The 14,937-nt window shown below is 48.8% G+C and overlaps 1 protein-coding gene across 1 annotated transcript in view; it reads left to right on the top strand.

The window, feature by feature from the left end:
• The window catches only part of B4GALNT3 (beta-1,4-N-acetyl-galactosaminyltransferase 3), a 63,022-nt gene extending 48,840 nt beyond the window's left edge, over positions 1–14,182 (top strand). The window contains exons 9-20 of the mRNA XM_057390078.1: positions 110–176; positions 1,923–2,063; positions 2,464–2,573; positions 3,105–3,205; positions 3,841–3,917; positions 4,503–5,487; positions 6,593–6,891; positions 7,283–7,436; positions 8,111–8,183; positions 8,432–8,585; positions 9,300–9,426; positions 10,212–14,182. Coding sequence (XP_057246061.1) covers positions 110–176; positions 1,923–2,063; positions 2,464–2,573; positions 3,105–3,205; positions 3,841–3,917; positions 4,503–5,487; positions 6,593–6,891; positions 7,283–7,436; positions 8,111–8,183; positions 8,432–8,585; positions 9,300–9,426; positions 10,212–10,320 — 2,397 coding nt within the window. The 3' untranslated portion in view covers positions 10,321–14,182. The remainder of the gene's footprint in view (positions 1–109; positions 177–1,922; positions 2,064–2,463; positions 2,574–3,104; positions 3,206–3,840; positions 3,918–4,502; positions 5,488–6,592; positions 6,892–7,282; positions 7,437–8,110; positions 8,184–8,431; positions 8,586–9,299; positions 9,427–10,211) is intronic.
• Positions 14,183–14,937: the final 755 nt, after the last annotated feature.

Genomic DNA, 14,937 nt, shown 5'->3' with positions numbered 1-14,937 from the left:
GTCGGGRGAAGGAGGAAGCTGCGAGCCCATTTGGTGAAAAAAAACCATCTTGTGTATTCCGCTGGTTAACTCCAAAAGCACTTCATTTTAATGTGTTTCTYTGTTCCAGTGGAGACTGAATGACCCAGAAGCAAAGTTCAAAATCATTGACTCCCAGTATCTCTCCCTTTTTGCTAGTAAGTATCTTCATCACAAGTTTTCCCAAGCACCTCCCCATTCTTCCTAAATGTATCAGCATCCACAGTGTTTCGCCATGAATCATAGTCTAGCCAGGCAAATACCAGGCATACACATCATTAAGAGAAAAAGGTGGAGACAATTCAGGAGAAAGACTCCTGGACAAGGATRTGACTCATTATTAAACATAGGAGAATCGGAAGTAAGATTGGAACATTATTTCAGAGAAGTGYAGGGGTAGTGAGAAAGGACAGAGAGGAGAGTCTGCAAAAGTGAGAAGTGTTCTAGATGAACATCCTGTGAGAGTAACACAGGATGGAGTTTGCTTGCCAAGAGCAAGGGGAAACAGGAATGCCATGATGTGGGAGCTGTGGGGGTGTGCTGCCAACTGGACGTGACCAGGGAGAAGGGGCTGCTCTAGCACTTTTGGAGATTCCACTCTGGGTCCTGAACACAGCAGCATACACTGGCAATGCTGGGGGATGTTGCTTTCTTCTGTACCAGCCTCAAGTCCCTTCGAGTTGGTGCTGGATTGCTGCAAACACATCAGTCCAGTCCTTCCTGTTTTGTAAGCCTCTCTTAGCKCATTAAGTGATGCCTTTATCAGTTAAGAAGCTCCTTAGCCCTGTTTACTCTTACCTGGCTTTGTCAGCATCACTTTTCTCTGCCAGCATTCCCCCTTTCCATATCTACTGCTGTTGCCTTCCAATATTTCTGGGCTTTTTTCCATGCCAGCCCTTTTTTTCATGAAAGACTCCCTGATATAATCAAGATGTCTGTTTGCTGTGTCTTGGATTGCAAYCTGCTGCTGTATTTTCTGAAACCGCCATTTGGCCAGGATTAGGCTTTCCATTAAGTCTTCCATCTTCATTCTTTTTCCTTCTGCTCTTTTCTTCTTATTAATTCCCTGTAGAGTAGAAGACTACATTCCCTGTAGAATAGATCCCAGAAGATCTCTCTGTGATTAGGTACAGTGCTGCAGTCTCATTTTTATCTGTCACTTACTGCCCATAATTTTTCCCTCTTTCCAGCCTTTGGCTGGATGCCATGACTTTCTGGGTTCCCATGTAGTTCAGTACCCAAAAGTTGGACACCAGTGCCCTTGGCAGGATATTACTTTTTCCTCATGGGTATTTATTCAATTTCACTCATTTTAGAGTAGGATCCATGGAGACATGAAGTCGTCTGACAACAGCATCCAAGAAAAAAAATCTAACCAATACCCAGTCTTGAGTGTGATCTWCCTGTTGCTCCTGGCTTACTGTGGGACATCATTCCCCTTCTGGAGTAACATTCTCCTCAGTCACTGAAGATCTTGCCCCAAGGTCTTGATCCTTTTCCAGCATAGGCAAAAGCTCCACTCCTCAGATTTCTCCTCCCATTCATCTTTCTTTACCTCCTTTTAAAAGAAACTTAATACTAATAATACAGAGGTGTCCAGCAGTTCCTGGCAGCATGGGGCCTATTCAGCATACCAATGCTGGTGTGTTCAAAGCAGGAGGTCATTTTCCTCCATTACTCATCCCTGTGTGTGTTTGCTTTCAGTGATAGCCATGTTCCCACCCCACAGYTTCTAGATCTCCAGCTTTCTGGGTCAGAGCCTTTCCTTTGCCTGCGACAGAGRCAGCGTTAGTGCAGTGGATGTGATGCCATTTGGAAAGGGCTGACATTGGAGAGAGGTGCTTCTYGGGACAAGGGACAAATTAGCCCTTCCCTCCCCCTTGTGTTCTCTCTCTGGTTTCTAGACGAGACRCTTTTAAAGATGGATGAGGTTGGGCACATCCCACAGACGTTGGCCAGTGGCAGGAGCCCTGCTGACAGCACAGGCAGCAGGGCACACCCAGCTGACATGTTGAAGCCTGACCCCCGGGACACTCTTTACAAAGGTAAGACTTGCAAAGCAGCTGAGGAGGGAACTGCAGCCTGTGCAGGAGCATGGCTGGGAAAGATTGTCCTCCTACACTGCAGTTACCAAGGCCATGATTTTTTATCCCTGCTGCAGAAAAGAGGGGCAGCTACACTATCATTCACCACAGGAGACACAGTACAGACTAAAGTCAGATACTCTTTCTTGGTATCCAGCTCACACAACATCCCCAAGCATATTTTTGTATAAGTGCCTTAAAGGAATGTAGAGAGATGAGATGTGCAAGAAGGTTTATTTAATCTAGTTCTTAATATTTCACGTGGATAAGTAGAACCCAGGGACACAAGTTGGTCCATAGCTGGTGCATGGGTTGCAGCAGGGCTCCTCCTGCAACTCTTCCCTGTGTTCCTTCTTCCCAGTGCCTCTGCTCAGCAAGGCTCGTGTGCACCGAGCCCTGCCAGACTGCCCCTACAAGCCCAGCTACCTGGTGAATGGATTTCCTCTGCAGCGCTACCAGGGACTCCAGTTTGTAAGTTTTATTTCTTAAGGAGGTACTTGCCCAGGGACACATAAGGGGGAAGGAGAGAGATCCCATTGGGGCCTGACTACTTGCCCAGGGACACACAAGGCGGAAGGAGAGAGATCCCATTAGCCACGAGGCCTGACCTTGCCTTCACATGGAGTCTCACAATGGCTGAGGATTTAGTTTTCCATGGGGTGGACTGTAGTATGTGTGGATTACTAAAGCCCCAGACATCTCTTCATGAGGACTTGACCATCTCTCTCCCACTTTGTTCTCACTCTSTTGTACAACTTAAGCTCACAGTTAGAGAGGTGGGCAGATGCTGAGAGAGAGGAAAAAGCACGTCCAYACACATATCCTGGCATGCTTCCTTCAGTTTTCCATTGTCACAGCCTGCTGCTGGAGAGGCAAAGAGTGAGTGAACTCTTGTTCCCTCTGAAGAGGGCTGGTTGCCCTGCAACTGTGTGTCTGGGTCATCTTGTGACTGATGTCTGGCATTTATGAGGGTTTTGCTTTGTCTTTCACCCTTCTTCACAGGTTCATTTATCCTTTGTTTACCCAAATGATTACAGTCGCCTGAGCCACATGGAGAAAGACAACAAATGCTTCTACCAGGAAAACCCTTATTATTTGGAAAGGTAGGATGCTGTAAATGTGGRTTTACTAGCAGGGTGGGGAGGAGTTTGAAGGCTGGAATGGGTGTGTAATTTCATGCTCACTTCTGTAGGACTCTCTTAATTCTTAAAGATCCCCTAAGCCTTGCAAAACATTAAAGCTTTTATAGTTTCTTTTGATAACTTAAGTGAAAATACATTTTGGTCTCAAGGGGAAATTACCAGCTCYTTTCTTGCACTGTTAACCCAGTAACTGAGTCAGAGMATGTTTGTTCTCCTACATCAGGGAGTGTATTCCCAGCAAGCTTGGCCTGCCAGTGGATGAAGCCTCCTGATAGCTGTCACTGTGAAAGCCAAACTGTGATCACCACCAGGCCTGTTTGGGGCAAGAAATGCATGTCACTCATCTTCACTGATGCCCAGATCCCAGTGGTGGCCCCACAAGGGAACCATTACTTGCATGTTCCCTCCCTGCAACAGTCAGACACATTGTTCAAGGACTTCCTTCCATTCAGGAGGACTTTTATGCAGGATCAAGAAAGTCACATTCCCAGTGAGATAACTGATGATAGCCTCCCTATTCTCATGGTATTCTTCCTCCTTCCAGGAAAAGGCAAAGCAATTTGCATTAAAYTTGTATTTTGTTCTTCCCTTTGCAGATTTGGATTTTACAAGTACATGAAAATGGATCGGCCAGAGAAGAGCCTGGACTCTGGAGAAAAGACAGAACAGCCAGGTAGGGGCCCTAATGTCAGAACCCAGAGGATCCTTTCATCTGTCACTTTTGTGTGTGGTCTTGCAGCACCAGGTGAAAGAAGCTGTTGACTTTCCATACCAAGGAAGTCGCAGCCTTTCCCTGRCAGATTGCTGTGTCTGGGAGGAGACTTTTGCTGCCACTTTTACTTCTCTTAAGGGCAATTTGGGAGGTCACCAAGCAGTGGGCTGAAGTATACAATGTGACAATTAACTCTTGGGCCCACAGCTTATCTGAGGTGCAGTTCTAGCAAAAATATTAGCAGTGGCAACACAGCCAGAGGTGTGCAGTGTGGCAGCCTGTGCTCACACCTCCCTGCAGAGCTGTGGCCAGACTGAAGGCAAAGCCAGGCAGCTCCACAGTCTTTGACAGTGGTTGTTGATGGGTGCTGAAGAGTTTGGTACCAGCACGGGCACAGCTCCAGTGTGAGAGCACCCCTGTCCCTCTGAGCAGGGGAGGCAGCAGAGAGGAGGAGAGAAGTAGCTGCTGCCTGTCTGGTGGGTGCTGAGTCAGGGCTGGGAAGGCAGTGGGAGGATGCTGGAGGTGTAACTTGGATTCATCCTGCAGGCTCCCAGGAGGGGAACCTGGATGACGTGCAGTATGAGGAGCAGGATGTGGAAAGCACAAATGCCCCCGAGCACCCTGGCATGGGGAGGGCAGCAGGCAATGTCCCCAGCAGCGTGTTGGGCAGTGACAATATTCACGATGACTATTCCCTCCGGGAGCGTCGTCGGCTCCTCTCGGTGATGGGTGGCAACGCAGGAGAGGAGACACGGAGGAGAAGGACAAAAAGGTCTGGTGTCAAATCAGCCATGCTGGCCTCTACCAACCAAAGCCTCAGCCTGACTGGCCTGGAGGGAAACYCAGTAACAAAGAGACCCCGTATAAAAGCTGGCGTCAAAGACAATTCCAGGAGCCCTCCSCAGCATGCCAGGGCCATCCAGGGGAGAGTGCCTGTCAGAAGGGCAAACCCTCCTGCTGGGACTCTGTCTCTTGGCCACCCAAGGGACTCAGGGGTCGCAATTCCCAAAGTGTGGAGACCTCGAGGGAATCTCAGCACCACTAAGGACAGGCTGCGGCCAGCAGGCACCGTGCCAGCTGGGAAAGGAGGCCCAGTTTCTGGCAAAGCTGGGAGACATGTGGTGGGCACTGCCAGCCCCAGCCAGCAGCCTGGGCTGCCACAGTGGCTGAGCCAAGTGGAGTCCTACATTGCTGGGCAGAAAGTGCCTAACAATGGCCATGTGGGCGAAGGAGGGGCACAGGTGGCATCTCCTGTGAAGGGCAAGTCTGGAGGGGCAGCAGAAGAGGAAGAGGAAGAGGCAGATGGGGAGCCAGAGGAGGAAGATGAGGAGGATTTCGATTACGTGCCGGTGTTTGACCAGGCAGTCAAYTGGGAGCAGACCTTCAGCATGAGCAACCTGGACTTCCACATGCTGCGCACAGATTGGATTGACCTGAAATGCAACACCTCGGGAAATCTGCTGCTAAGAGAAAGGGAGGCCCTGGAAGTTACACGKGTCTTCCTGAGGAAGCTCAACCAGAGGAGTAAAGGGTAAGGCACGGTGAGAAAATCAAGGGGCATTGTCCCAGAGTTGGTTTACCAYGCTGCACAGGGAATTCCTGTCATGTGAATAACTGGTGAGAATCAGGGGATATAGTGGRTGTGATAAATAAGATTTTGGGCAAGGAATCTGTGTAAAACACTGGACTATAAACACACCTCTTTTGCCTGAGAAATGGTACCAGCTTTTGCTGGTRCTCTTTTTTAACATGGTCTTGGTATGGTTCTTCTTTTTCTCAAAACTTACCATCCCTTCTGACAAACAGRCACACTTCCTCTGATCCTCCATAAGCTAAACAATCCAACTCGTGACCTTTCTGTTGGGCTGTCCTTAATTTTTATAATTTTCTTACCAGACTTTTTTTGTGCAGGTTTCRGTTGCAGTTAATCTCCCTGTACATAAGTGACCAGAATCCTGKATGCTTTATGGAGTGGGTGTTACTAGTTTCTAATCCCTGCTGGAAGTAGGCCTAATGCTACATATTAAGATCACATTTGCTTTTTCAGGGTCACATCAGTCACAGTCAGGTGTAACTGATCAGCACACACAAGCTTTTCTCAGGATTTTTAACTGACAAACATCTATTTTATAGCAGATACTCTTGTTATGATCTGAAAAGGCATGACTTGGCATTTCATCCAGCTTTGGCCATTCTGAATCTACAGCTTGTGCCAGTTTTTACCATATGATTGCTCAGTTTTTCTCCATAYTCTTGTTTGATAAGCTGTCATGAGMYGGTTTCAGTAGCCCAAACACAYTCCTTGTGCCAAGATCGTTGTAGGTGGTGTTGAAAACACTCACTATTACCAGCCCTTCACAATCATTCAGACACATTTGTTATTTTCTGTGTCACCTTTATTTCATTTCTCTTGCCAAATACTTTCCCTTGGCTGGAACCCCAGGTYTAATCCCACATGCTTGTGGATTTAGGAGAAACAGGTGCTAAACATTCCCATGGGACTTTGGAAGTGGTGCAGCGAAGCGGGGCGAAGCTGGGGACAAAAAAGCTTGTGCTGGCCTGAAGGAAGGAGGGCTGGAGGTGGGAGAGGGGCTGCTGTGCAGGACATGTGCCCATTCCAGCTGTGTCTCCTGCAGGCGCTTCCAGCTGCAGCGCATTGTGAATGTGGAGAAACGCCAGGACCGCATGCGGGGCAGCCGCTACCTGCTGGAGCTGGAGCTGCTGGAGCAGGGCGGGCGCCTCGTCCGCTTCTCCGAGTACGTCTTTGCTCCGGGCTGGCAGGGCGTCGGTGGCGATGAGGAGGACGAGAGGAGGATGAGGAACCTGGCRTGGGGCCGCCGGCGGCACCTGATGGCTGCAGCCAATGAGCCAGAGCTGTGCTGGCCCCAGGGGTTTTCCTGGAACCACCAGGCCGTGGTTCACTTCGTGGTGCCAGGTAAGGGGGATCTGCCTCCCAAGGACATCAAGGGATGGCATAGTGGGCAGTTCCCATGAGGGCAGTCCTGGACAGTGGGTATGAACCAGTCTCCACCATCTTACTTGGGTCACTTCCAATTTCTGTTCTCTCCGAGTTAAATACTCTCAGAAATATGATAGGGCCCAAGCACCCATGGCTTGTTAGCTCAAAGTAAACCCCTGTCACATGGTGGGAAAGAGCCCACAGAGATTCCTTGGCTCTTTGGACCAGATTTTCAGCCTGGGCCTATTTCATCATCCCTGCAAGGTTGTCAGGGTTTAACAGAAGTCAAGAAGCCTTGCCTGTTGAGAAAAAACACTGTCACCGAAATCAGTTTGCTTTGATTCTCTCCCCTTTGCAACACAACCAGTGAAAAACCAGGCACGTTGGGTGCTGCAGTTTATCTCTGACATGGAAGAGTTGTTCCGAGTCACTAAGGATCCCTACTTCAGTGTCATCATCACAGACTACAGCAGCGATGACATGGATGTAGAGAAGGCTCTGAAAAGGTCTACTTTGCACAGGTGAGAGTCCTGCATGGTCACAGAGAACTACTCACACACGTGCATGCAAACACAACCTCTGGCAGTCTCTGTGTTGACCAGCCACAGCCTGCTGCAGCTGGAAAACCAGAGACAACATCATCCAGACCTTGCACATACACAGGAATATGTTTTTGTTATGACGTGCATACACATATTTGCATGGAACAGTGTTAAAAAGTGTAAGGCAATACCATGGAGTAGTCTTCCAGCCAAATTTGTTTAATTAGTCTCCTTTTCAAAACTGCAAGAGAGAAGAGAGAGCAAATCTCACAGTGATGGGGCAGGGGGAGGACAGAAAAGACAAGAAAGCTGTGGGAAGTGAGACAGAGAGCATGGAGACCTTTGCTGGAATGACCCTACTCTATTCTGAAACAGCCTTGGCTGGTCATTTCCTTTATGTGCCTGGGGTTTCCAGGTTTAGTTGTAGGAYAGAGCTGGGCTAGAGCTGAGAAGACTTTTGCTACACAAGGGACAAGGCTCTCAGGGTGTGCTGGGACCTGGAGCAGTGCTTGGCTTGTGCACTCCCCCAGCAAAGGCTTCCTCCTGATTCAGTGGGTGCACGGGGTGAGGGCAGCTCCATAGCCCAGCACTGGTGTAGTGCTGCCATTGGGGTTTCCTGTGCCACTGAACTTCCTTTCCCCTCTGACCCCCAGCTATCAGTACCTGAAGCTGACAGGGAATTTYGAGCGTTCTGCTGGGCTGCAGGCGGGGATAGACCTCGTAACGGTGAGTCTGGGGRGCCTTGGGGTGGGCAGGGAAGTTTATAATGTGTTCTGGTGCTGCCACTGCTTTTGGTACTGAATGTGGTATTTCACGCTCAACAGCCACTCAAGGGATGTTTTGCCAGCCCTTGGGATCTGAGTTTCTGATGCAATAATGAGATTTTGATTCCCATATCTCTGTCCTCCTGGCCCTCAAGAAAGACTCACTGAAAGTCAACCTATTCCTTTTCTAACCAGTATGATTGGTTCCAGGACCCACACAGCATTGTCTTCCTGTGTGACCTCCACATCCAYTTCCCAGCTGGAGTCATTGATTCCATCAGGAAGCACTGCGTGGAAGGCAAGATGGCATTTGCACCCATGGTCATGAGGCTGCACTGTGGGATGTCCCCACAGTGGCCTGATGGTAAGAGGGCTCAGATGTTGGGAAATGGGGCAGGAAGAGAGTGCCTGCCTCCTCTAGGTTTGTTCCTCTGGCATTGTCAGRGTCTGGAGCTTGAGGTACTTCCAGGTCCACAGGGTATGTGTTAGATGWAGGATAGGGTTCAACAGCATTAGGTATCTGGAATTTGAGATCAAAAAGCTAGCAGAGCCCTTTATCTGATGTTCTTCTGGCCATCTCCTAGGGCTCTTYATGGATTTAGGGACCTTGGAAAACCCTTCCTTTACTCCTTTCTGTCCATATCTCTCTTTTCTTAGGGGCACAGTCTGTCCTGAGAAGAGCTCGTAGACCAGGGGTGAGGGAAACCAACCCAAACTGGAGGAAGAAAAGTAGCATAGATCATTTTAGCACAGGATTTCCTTTAGACAGGGGTGGGCATCCTAAGCCACACAGGCASAGGGGCAGCACTGGGAAGCTGGGACAGTCCAGGAACTGTGTGCCAGATAGGAGATGTGAGAGGCTCTGCTAACAAGCTGACAGGACAGACCATGCTGTCCTTCCACAAGCCTTTCTCATTCCCAGAGCAGGCTGGCATGGTTGGCTCTGCCTTGGTGCTGAGTTTACTTCTGCTCTCAGCATTGTGCTAACAGTAGCTTGAGTCTCACTCTTCCAGCTCTGCTGGATCCCTCAATGGTTCAAAGCCCCAACATAGCTGTGCCTCTTTTGTGCTCTCCTCAGGCTACTGGGAGGTGAATGGGTTTGGTCTCCTGGGCATATACAAGTCTGACCTGGACAAAATTGGAGGCATGAACACAAAAGAGTTTCGGGACCGCTGGGGAGGAGAGGACTGGGAGCTCCTGGACAGGTAGGCATCTATTGTCATTGTTCATGTCCTCTGTAGGGGAAATGTGTCGAGTCCTGGAGAACCAATGACCATGGGAGTGAGGATCTAAGGAGATTGAGGTGACAACTGCCAYCATAACCTTGGTCAGTGAGGGAGAGTCTTTAAGCATGCCCTGACCAGCTTCGTAGGTGAAGAGACACAAAACAGTCTGCTGCAGCCACTAGTGAGAGAAGAATTATTTCCTGCTGCCTTCCAGCTCCACTGCTGGGTTRGTYTGATCTGCCTGTGCAGATCAGGCASTGGTGACCGTGGAGGCTTTGTCCTCTTCAAGCACTGCAGAGCACAGTCTGGGTCCTTCACATGTCCCGTATAACATTTAGCACTTGCCCCAAAGATGAACTGTTGGAGAGACATTTAAAGATCATGAAGTACAGTTACAATTTCTGAAAATTCTGTGATGAGTGATCTCTGCTGCACAAATCCTGGGCYTCTGGCTTYGTTGTTGTAGGGTTTGGGCCCTTTYCTGTCTCTTCTGTCAGCTGACTGCAATCCAGTGCTGCTAGCTGTCTTCCCTCCTATCTTGGCACATGGAGGCACTTCTGACCAGTCCTGCCCTCAAGGGTGCATGAACACTCAGGAAGTGTCATTAGATTCCTGCTTATGAATATGGGATACCCCTGAACTAAACCCCCAGTTTAGTTGCACTCTCTTGTCAAACAGTAAAACTTGAAAACGTTTTCATGGGGTTGAGTCCCTCATTATCTTTGTGACAACATTTTCCYTAAGTCTACTCTTCTTTCTGCCAGGATCTTACAGTCTGGGCTGGAAGTGGAGCGTCTCTCCCTGAGAAACTTTTTCCACTGGTTCCACTCAAAGCGGGGCATGTGGAACCGACGCCAGCTGAAGACACCGTAGCCTTCAACCCCAAAGTTGTTTGGCAGCACTGTCCACCRTCTCATCCAGATGTGCACTTTACTGGGGCACACAGCCGAGTGCCCAAACTCTTCCTCTGCCTCCAGAGCCCTGTGATGGGATGGCACAGCCAAGGAAGGGATGATCAGGCTAGCGGAGCAGGAGCTTCTCTTGTCAGCCATTGCACCCRAGATGTGGGATCCATGTGTGGCTGGGAAGGTGTGTGGGGGAGATGTCGACAAGTAAAGGACTCRTATTTCCTGCCATGCAGTCTGGTGRAAGGCACAGTGGGAGAGGTGCCGTGTTTCCTCTTGAGTCTTGCACCAAACAAACACAAATCCCCGCTAAGCCCAGAATGGTTTATCTAGAGCAATGTAGCTTCTCTTTCAATACTTGAATGAAAAAAAGAAAGAAACAACCCACAACCATCCCCATTTCCTCTCCTTCACCATCTCCAGTGTCCCTGATTTTGGACAGGAGACCAGAGACCAATATTGATCTGAGTTCTCTGATCAGTATTGCACCCACATGCCCACGCTGACTCAAGGAAATCTGGATTTGGAGGAGCTGATAGGCACTTTAGGCTGCTGGTGCTTAGAGGTTTCTCTGTGCTTTTCACTTTAGTCATTATGAAAAACTCTGTGTTCAGCAAATTATGGGCCATGGATGGAGATGCAAATACATTTCCCTTACAAGAATCATGTTTGCCTGTAGCTGGGTGAGCTGGGCAAGGGTGATGTTACAATTCCACCTGAATTATTGATCCACTGCCTGAGGGTAGTGGAGGGGCTACACAGAGAAGCTAAYAGGGCATCTCAGGAGGAACTTTGCAGCCTTATCTGACAGACGTGTGTTTGTCCTAACAATATCAGGGAAACCCTAGCAGGGAAGAAGTGGCACTATTTTATTAGTTGAAATATTGTGATTTGTCAGAAGAGGAGAGAGTCTTCTGCTTTCGAAATCCTGTACATTTATGCAGCATCTAAAAGTTAATTTAATAAGTTATGGCCTCATAGTTGTGTCTTGTCATAGTTTGACTCTTCTGTAAAGAGAACCATCATGGCTGTTGATGCTTCATCTCTGGAACAGCCCTGGGAGCTCTGGCCTGGTACAGAGGAGGTGGCCTCAGGTCTTGGCACATGCACTGGGTGTAACGAGCAGTGAGGACAGAAGAGGGTTGAGTGAATAAAAGGATGGGCAAACCCATGCTGTGACTGATGCAAGAACTGTGGAGAGAGCCCACAGCTGGCCTGATGCTACAGGGAAGTCTCATCCCCTAAATCTCCTGTTAATGTAAGGCAAGATTTTTTTTTTTTTTTACCCTGTAACCATTTCAGAAGACTGTATAACCCAGAAATCCCGGAAACACTCAGTGCTTTTCGCTGGCGCTTCAGTGTGCCCATACCATGCTGAAAAGGCTGCAAGAGAAAGGCTCTCAAGCTTGAGGAGAGAGTGTGACAAAAGGTGCTGTTCATGGTGCCCAGTTCTGTGGGGACTTGTTGAGGAGTGAGTAATGGATGTATGCAGAATACAAGCAATGCTGACACAGTACTAGATTTTTTTRCTCTCTGTTGATGGAGTAGATGCCAATTCAGAATAGGCATTCATTTATTGCTGGGTCTGTGGTGCTTGACAAGTCCATCAAGTTCCGCTATTGCAGTGAAGACTGAACATGCAAGTTCTGGCACGTGAGATAGAAATCTTGTCAAATCATCTGCTTGCGTCAGTCTGGGTTTTGTGACTGATGGATTTAGGAAAAGTCAGCCAGATACCAGAAAGTTCTGCTGTGCAGTGTGCAGCTGTGGTGAGAAGTAGACAGGAGATGGCTGTGTCTCTGAATCCATGGAGCCTTTGCCAGAATGGAGACACTGAATATCCCAGAAGAGGCAGCCTTTAGCCAGCTGCCCAAGCCAGAGTAGTCTTCCTATTGAGGGAAAATACCCACGCAGATGCTAAAACATTAAATCACTCCAGTTGGGATGAGAGGGAAGAGGCTGGCAACAGTCAACACTTAAAAAAAATTGTCTTTTTTATTTTTTTTTAAGTATTATAGGAGTTTGGGAGGCCAGAGCCCTTTGATGCAGTGTTGTAATAAGCCCTGTTTCTGCCTGGAATGTGCAGTGTCAGTCATGCTCTCAGTGCGTGTCAGAGCCTGTGCTTCCCTCAGACACAGGCACAGCTCCACGAGAGTGCAGGTGAGCTGCTTTCCAGGCTCCAGGACTGTGCCTCCCCAGCCTGTCCAGGCTGGCTCTGTCACGCAATCCCTGTGGAATGGGGAGAGGCTGTCAGGAGGGTGAGTGCTGGGACACAGAGAGGCGTTAGCAGAACCAGCTGTCTGGCCCCATCAAGCTGAGAACAGCATGGTGCCCACTTTGCAGATGAGCTGCTGGGTTTGGTGGCAGCCCATAAGTCAAACACGGGGAAAAAGAGTTATTGGTACCATGTGCTTTCACACCTGGCTATAGATGTGGTCTGCAGCACCTAAAGTTAGCAGCTGGCATTCATCTGCTGGCACTGGCAAGAATTCAGTGCATCCAGGAGGTAACTCACTTGGCTTAAATGACATGAGTAGCCCCTCTTCCCYGCCACAGAGRACAGTCAGCAAAGAGTGGACTGGASAGTAGGGTGCACCCCTCATTACAGCACTGCCAGCAGAATTTGAGGATTTTTTTCCCCCCATTTTTCAGCTGTGATTGTGTTCCTTCTTTCAGACCTTGTAGTCAAGGCCAGTGGTAAGCAGAACTACCTCGTGAGGACTCCTTGGTGGAGATGTAAGGAGTTACTTGTTTTCAGTCCAGTTTTCTGATGACCAGTGTTCCCCACTGTCAAAGCTGCCCTCTCAAATGTTCTTCCCTTTCAGTGGGAATTCTCAGTTGATATCCAAGCATTGCAATAGTAAACACAATTAATACTAATTGGCACTGGCTGGCAGCCTCCATGGAGGAGCTTGGAGAGCCCATGGGGACAAAAACTGCCTTCCAGCGTGCACGCTCAGAGACCTCACTGCAGGTTGTGGGGAAAGAAGGGGCTCCACGCTCCCCAGTTTACTGGCCAGCAGCAAACCTTGCTGGAGCACCACTGGGCTGCCCCTGTTCCAAAACAAGCTGCAGTTTTTCTCCTCAGGCAGAGTCACAGAGAGGGGGAGAGCAGGAAGCACAGCAGGARTGGATCCCTCAGCCACGCAGTGAAAGGACATGGCCAGGAAGCTGACTCCCCTCAACAGCTGGTCACATTTCTGTCACCAGGATCTTTTTAGGAAGCTGTGCGGGAGTTTCTGGCCTTCATGTGCATCCTGGCTGCTCCCTGCCTGGACAGCCAGAGGAAGTCAGCTGCATAGGATTTTCCTTGCATCAGGCCAGGAGCGAGCTGCTCCGGAAGCGCTCCGGCTGGGGAGATGATGGAYCGTGCCACAAAAGAGACCTTCCCCAGGGCAGGATGTGACCAGGCTGGGGAGTCTGGGCCATCAAGTGTGAGGTGCAGGGCAAGGGGGCACTGCCTGCAAATGTGACTGTGTSTTCAGGACCGAATTGTGGTGCTCAGGCTTGCTTTGCAGGTCAGCAAAGGGAATGAAGGAGGGCAGGCTTTCAATCTGAGCAGAGTATATTGTGTGAAAATTGTGATTTGCTTCATCATTGTCTTAATGTTTGCCTGGTACAAACATCTTCCTCATTGCCTACAAATGTCTGAAATTGATTGTTTTTTAGATACAGATGCCTTGTGTTAAAAATCTGAGTTGTACCTTTGAATTACATGCCTTAAAGTGTCTCTGTGCCTTCAAGATGACTCCTGGGCCACCTCTCTGATGGAGCTGGGGGATATACAGATTCTCCCTCATGTTTTATAAATACATTGTCTTCCTACAAGAGCTCTCTTCTCTCTGTGTGTTACTTGCACCTACATCATTATGCAGCAGGGATTAGAAACCAAGTGTTGCTCTTCTGTCTTTATTAAGTGAAAGCCTAGGCAATACCAGACAGACAGATCACACTCTGCCCAAGGCAGCAGGATTACTGCAGCAGGAGGTGGGTGGGAGATGCAGTGTGCTTGGTTAGACAAGCCCTGCCTTCAGTCCCCTCTAGGTCTGCAGGAAACGAGATGGCAACGCAAGAGTTGTTCTCCTGTCACCCTGTTTATCATGTGAAACAAGGTGGAAACAATGGACAAGTACACAGCCCAGCAAAGCAGAAGTGTGATGTGATGAGATTATGTGGGAAACAAAGTTGTCCTGGCAAGCAGAGGACAGCTCCTGGAGAAGACCACAGGTGAGAGCCTAGACCGAGCTCAGTACCTGGCACCACCTACGCAAATGGGAGGTCAGCTCTTTTACAGCAGTGGTGTATTTAGGTTCAATTTTGGCCTGTTTTCTTTGCAACTGTGCCTTACTTTGAGTATCAAAATCTTGGCAGCAATGGGAGTCAGACATGAAGAGGGGAAAAGGCAGCCAAGGTTGCTAATGAGTGTGATTTCACTAAGAATAAGAAATTATTCTTAAAAATAAGAAGAAATATATAAATTCTTTTTATAAATAAGAAGAAATTATTAATATTAAAGGTGATGGAGGGAAGGTTTTCCAGTGTGCTGCCAGTCTTTTGCTTGCCCTTGGGGTGAGTGTCAAGAAGC

Source organism: Malurus melanocephalus, unplaced genomic scaffold, assembly GCF_030028575.1.
Source record: "Malurus melanocephalus ecotype Western Australia unplaced genomic scaffold, MMel_1.1 scaffold_22, whole genome shotgun sequence".
NCBI classification, from domain to species: domain Eukaryota; kingdom Metazoa; phylum Chordata; class Aves; order Passeriformes; family Maluridae; genus Malurus; species Malurus melanocephalus.
The sequence above is the reverse complement of the archived record's forward strand: the minus strand, read 5'-3'. Positions and strand labels throughout refer to the sequence as shown.